This window comes from Mandrillus leucophaeus, unplaced genomic scaffold, assembly GCF_000951045.1.
Source record: "Mandrillus leucophaeus isolate KB7577 unplaced genomic scaffold, Mleu.le_1.0 Scaffold118, whole genome shotgun sequence".
In the NCBI taxonomy this organism is placed as follows: Eukaryota; Metazoa; Chordata; class Mammalia; order Primates; family Cercopithecidae; genus Mandrillus; species Mandrillus leucophaeus.
The window spans coordinates 1,791,716-1,794,765 of record NW_012100098.1 but is presented as its reverse complement, the minus strand read 5'-3'; the positions used below and the strand labels follow the sequence as shown (position 1 = coordinate 1,794,765).

Genomic DNA, 3,050 nt, shown 5'->3' with positions numbered 1-3,050 from the left:
GTGAACCTGGGAGGCGGAGTTTGCAGTGAGCCGAGATCGCACCACTGCACTCCAGCCTGGGCAACAGAGCGAGACTCAGTCTCAAAAAAAAAAAAAAAAAAAGGACAGTGTAACCTTATTCTCTCATTCATTTAAATCTGCCTGTTCATTTCCTGCCTCTTCAAACTTTTCTAGCAAATTTCTACACAGTTCCTGGCATGCTGGAACCTTTACTCTGTGGGAACAGTTCTGATGCTGGGTAAGTAGCTCACCTAGTTTGATTCTCTTTCTTTAAAAATGTACCTATTATTAGTTGGGTCAAAATAGGCAAAATGTTTACTTTTCTCTGTGCTCAAGTAGTAGACCTTACAATTGCATCTGACCTATCGGTTGGCATAGATTTTCTGTTTCACATTTGTCCACCTAAAGTTGACATTTCACTAGTAAGTGACTGTGCTTGTAGTCTCAATGCAAAATGAAAGAATCCAAGGATAGAATCAATAACACCAGATAGCTTACCTGCCTCTTGGGGATTCCTGTCATCCTATATTACAATAGAGAGTAAAGATACCGTCTTAGTGATAGTTATGGATCCAAGGATGACCCAAAATATGCTTGACTTGACAGCATAGAGGAGGAAAAAGAGTAGCAACATAATATTCGAGTCCTGATCCTGATAATTCCTGCTCTAAGACCTTTGACAAGCCATTTAACTTATCTGAGCCTTGGTTTTTTCATCCATAAAATGGATTTATTTAATAAGCCATGCTCTCTCTTTCTCACAGGGTTACTGTAAGAATCCACTTACATTACATGAAAGTGCTTTGTAAACAGAGGGCTTTATAAATGTAGGGTGGTAGTGTCATTTTTCAGAGTACATTGGTCCTCTAAGAACTGGTGTTTTAACATGACTACAATGTCTAGAAATCCACTTAATTTCTATATTAAAGTAGACTACTAGAGATTACATTGAAATAAATATGAGGTGAATCTAAAAGCAGGAGAAATGGTGTAACTGAGGTAACTGAAATCCCCATTATGACTTAGGTTGTCACAGTGAGTGTAAAGAAAACAGAAATGATTAAGAGGAACTTCTGGCCGGGCGCGGTGGCTCACGCTTGTAATCCCAGCACTTTGGGAGGCCAGTGCAGGCGGATCACGAGGTCAGGAGTTCGAGACCAGCCAGGCCAAACAGTGAAACCCTTTCTCTACTAAAAATACAAAAATTAGCCAGACGTGGTGGCAGGCGCCTGTAATCCCAGCTACTCGGGAGGCTGAGGCAGGAGAATTGCTTGAACCCAGGAGGCAGAGGTTGCGGTGACCCGAGATCATGCCATGATACTCTAGCCTGGACGACAGAGCTAGACTCTGTCTAAAAAAAAAAAGGAACTTCTAGCCGTTTGTCATTTGGGATAGTAGTGAAGTTAAATTTGATTGAATTGCACATTGATATCAATCTAGAACAGTACTTCTCACACTTTGGCATGCATAAGAATCACCTGGCATACCTCTTAAAAATGCAGATTCATAGATCCCATATCCAGAACTTTTAATTCCTAGATTTGGGTAAGGACACAGGAATCTGCATTTTTAAAGAACATGCCAGGTGATTCTGATCCTAGGCTGTCCCCAGAAGTTGGCTAGCTGCTTATTTCCTCCTTCTTTTTCTTCCAGTTTGTTGTCCTGGCTCTATCAATGGTTATTTATTATCTCCAAGGTCGTGGATTAAATAGAATTATGTTATTTGTTATCTCCAAGGTCATGGCTGGTGGAATTATGTTAAAAGTCCTGAACTTCCCTTTCTTTCTTTAGGCAATGCCCAGAGGGATACCAGTGTATGAAAGCAGGAAGGAACCCCAACTATGGTTACACAAGCTTTGACACTTTTAGCTGGGCCTTCTTGGCATTATTTCGCCTTATGACCCAGGACTATTGGGAAAACTTGTATCAGTTGGTGAGTAATACCTCTTTTCCTTTGGCCATAGAGTTTGCATGAGCATATACAGGGTTAGGGACATTCTGTGTGGGAGACATTCTGTGTGAGAGACATTTAGTAAAGACATTATACAAGATCTAACTGTTGTGTTTCCCACAGTCAGCTGGTTTTTGATGTTAAGTGAATTCTCTCAGTTCTCATCCCTGTTTCTTGAATGCTCAGTCATGTATAGCTGTAGATTCTTACAACCTTGACGGCCTCTTGTCTGACCTGAGAATCTGCTATCTCTATCTACTTCCTACTGTTTATCCTCTGCAGCATATCTCCTTTTGGAAATTTGGGCTTAGGGTTTGTTTTTTTTTTGCTTGTTTTCTTTTGTTTTGTTTTTGAGGTAGGTACTACAGGCATGTACCACCACACCTGGATAATATTTCTACTTTTTGGGAAGTTGGGGTTTCACTCTGTTTCCCAGGCTGGTCTTGCAACTTCTGGCCTCAAGTGATCCTCCCACTGTGGCCTCCCAAAGTGCTGGGATTACAGGCGTGAGCCACCGTTAGGGCTTCTGTTTAAGAAATATTAAACACCTCTTTGTGCAAGGCACTATATAGATGGAATTTCCATAAGGACCTTGGAGTATAAATATATCAACATTTTTGAGATTTGTAACACATTTGGACTTGTTCAAGCAGGTTGTACAGATAAAAATAGGGTCAGTAACATTCTGTTGGGCTACACTGGTGACTCTGGACAAGTCATTTAACTTTGCTGGTTGTAATGAAGTTAGTGTAAGTGATTGCTAAGGGTCTTACAGCTTAGAAATTTTATGACAGTCCATTGTTTTCTGTTTGTCATTTGGTGATACCAGTTACTTTGAAAATGAAAAACATGTCCCCTCAGGCATGAAGAAACCTCTTTTAAGGGAAGTTTCTATTTCAAATCTCTGAGTTAATTCTTACCTTTCTGTTGGACAGCCTAGAGTTCCCCCAGGTTGAATGTTTCTCATGAAATATTTGTGATTCATGCTGTTTCTTTTTTTTTTTTTTTTTTTTTTTGATGCAGAGTTTTGCTGTGTCGCCCAGGCTGGAGTGCAGTGGCGCAATCTCAGCTCACTGCAACCTCCGCCTCGTGGCTTCAA

The 3,050-nt window shown here is 40.7% G+C and overlaps 1 protein-coding gene across 4 annotated transcripts in view; it reads left to right on the top strand.

Moving 5' to 3' along the window:
* The window catches only part of SCN8A (sodium channel, voltage gated, type VIII alpha subunit), a 145,507-nt gene that overhangs the window by 38,725 nt on the left and 103,732 nt on the right, over positions 1 to 3,050 (top strand). For all 4 annotated transcript variants that reach the window (XM_012002450.1, XM_012002441.1, XM_012002432.1 and 1 more), the window contains exons 7-8: positions 175 to 238; positions 1,792 to 1,933. In XM_012002450.1, the coding sequence (XP_011857840.1) occupies positions 175 to 238; positions 1,792 to 1,933 (206 nt within the window). The remainder of the gene's footprint in view (positions 1 to 174; positions 239 to 1,791; positions 1,934 to 3,050) is intronic.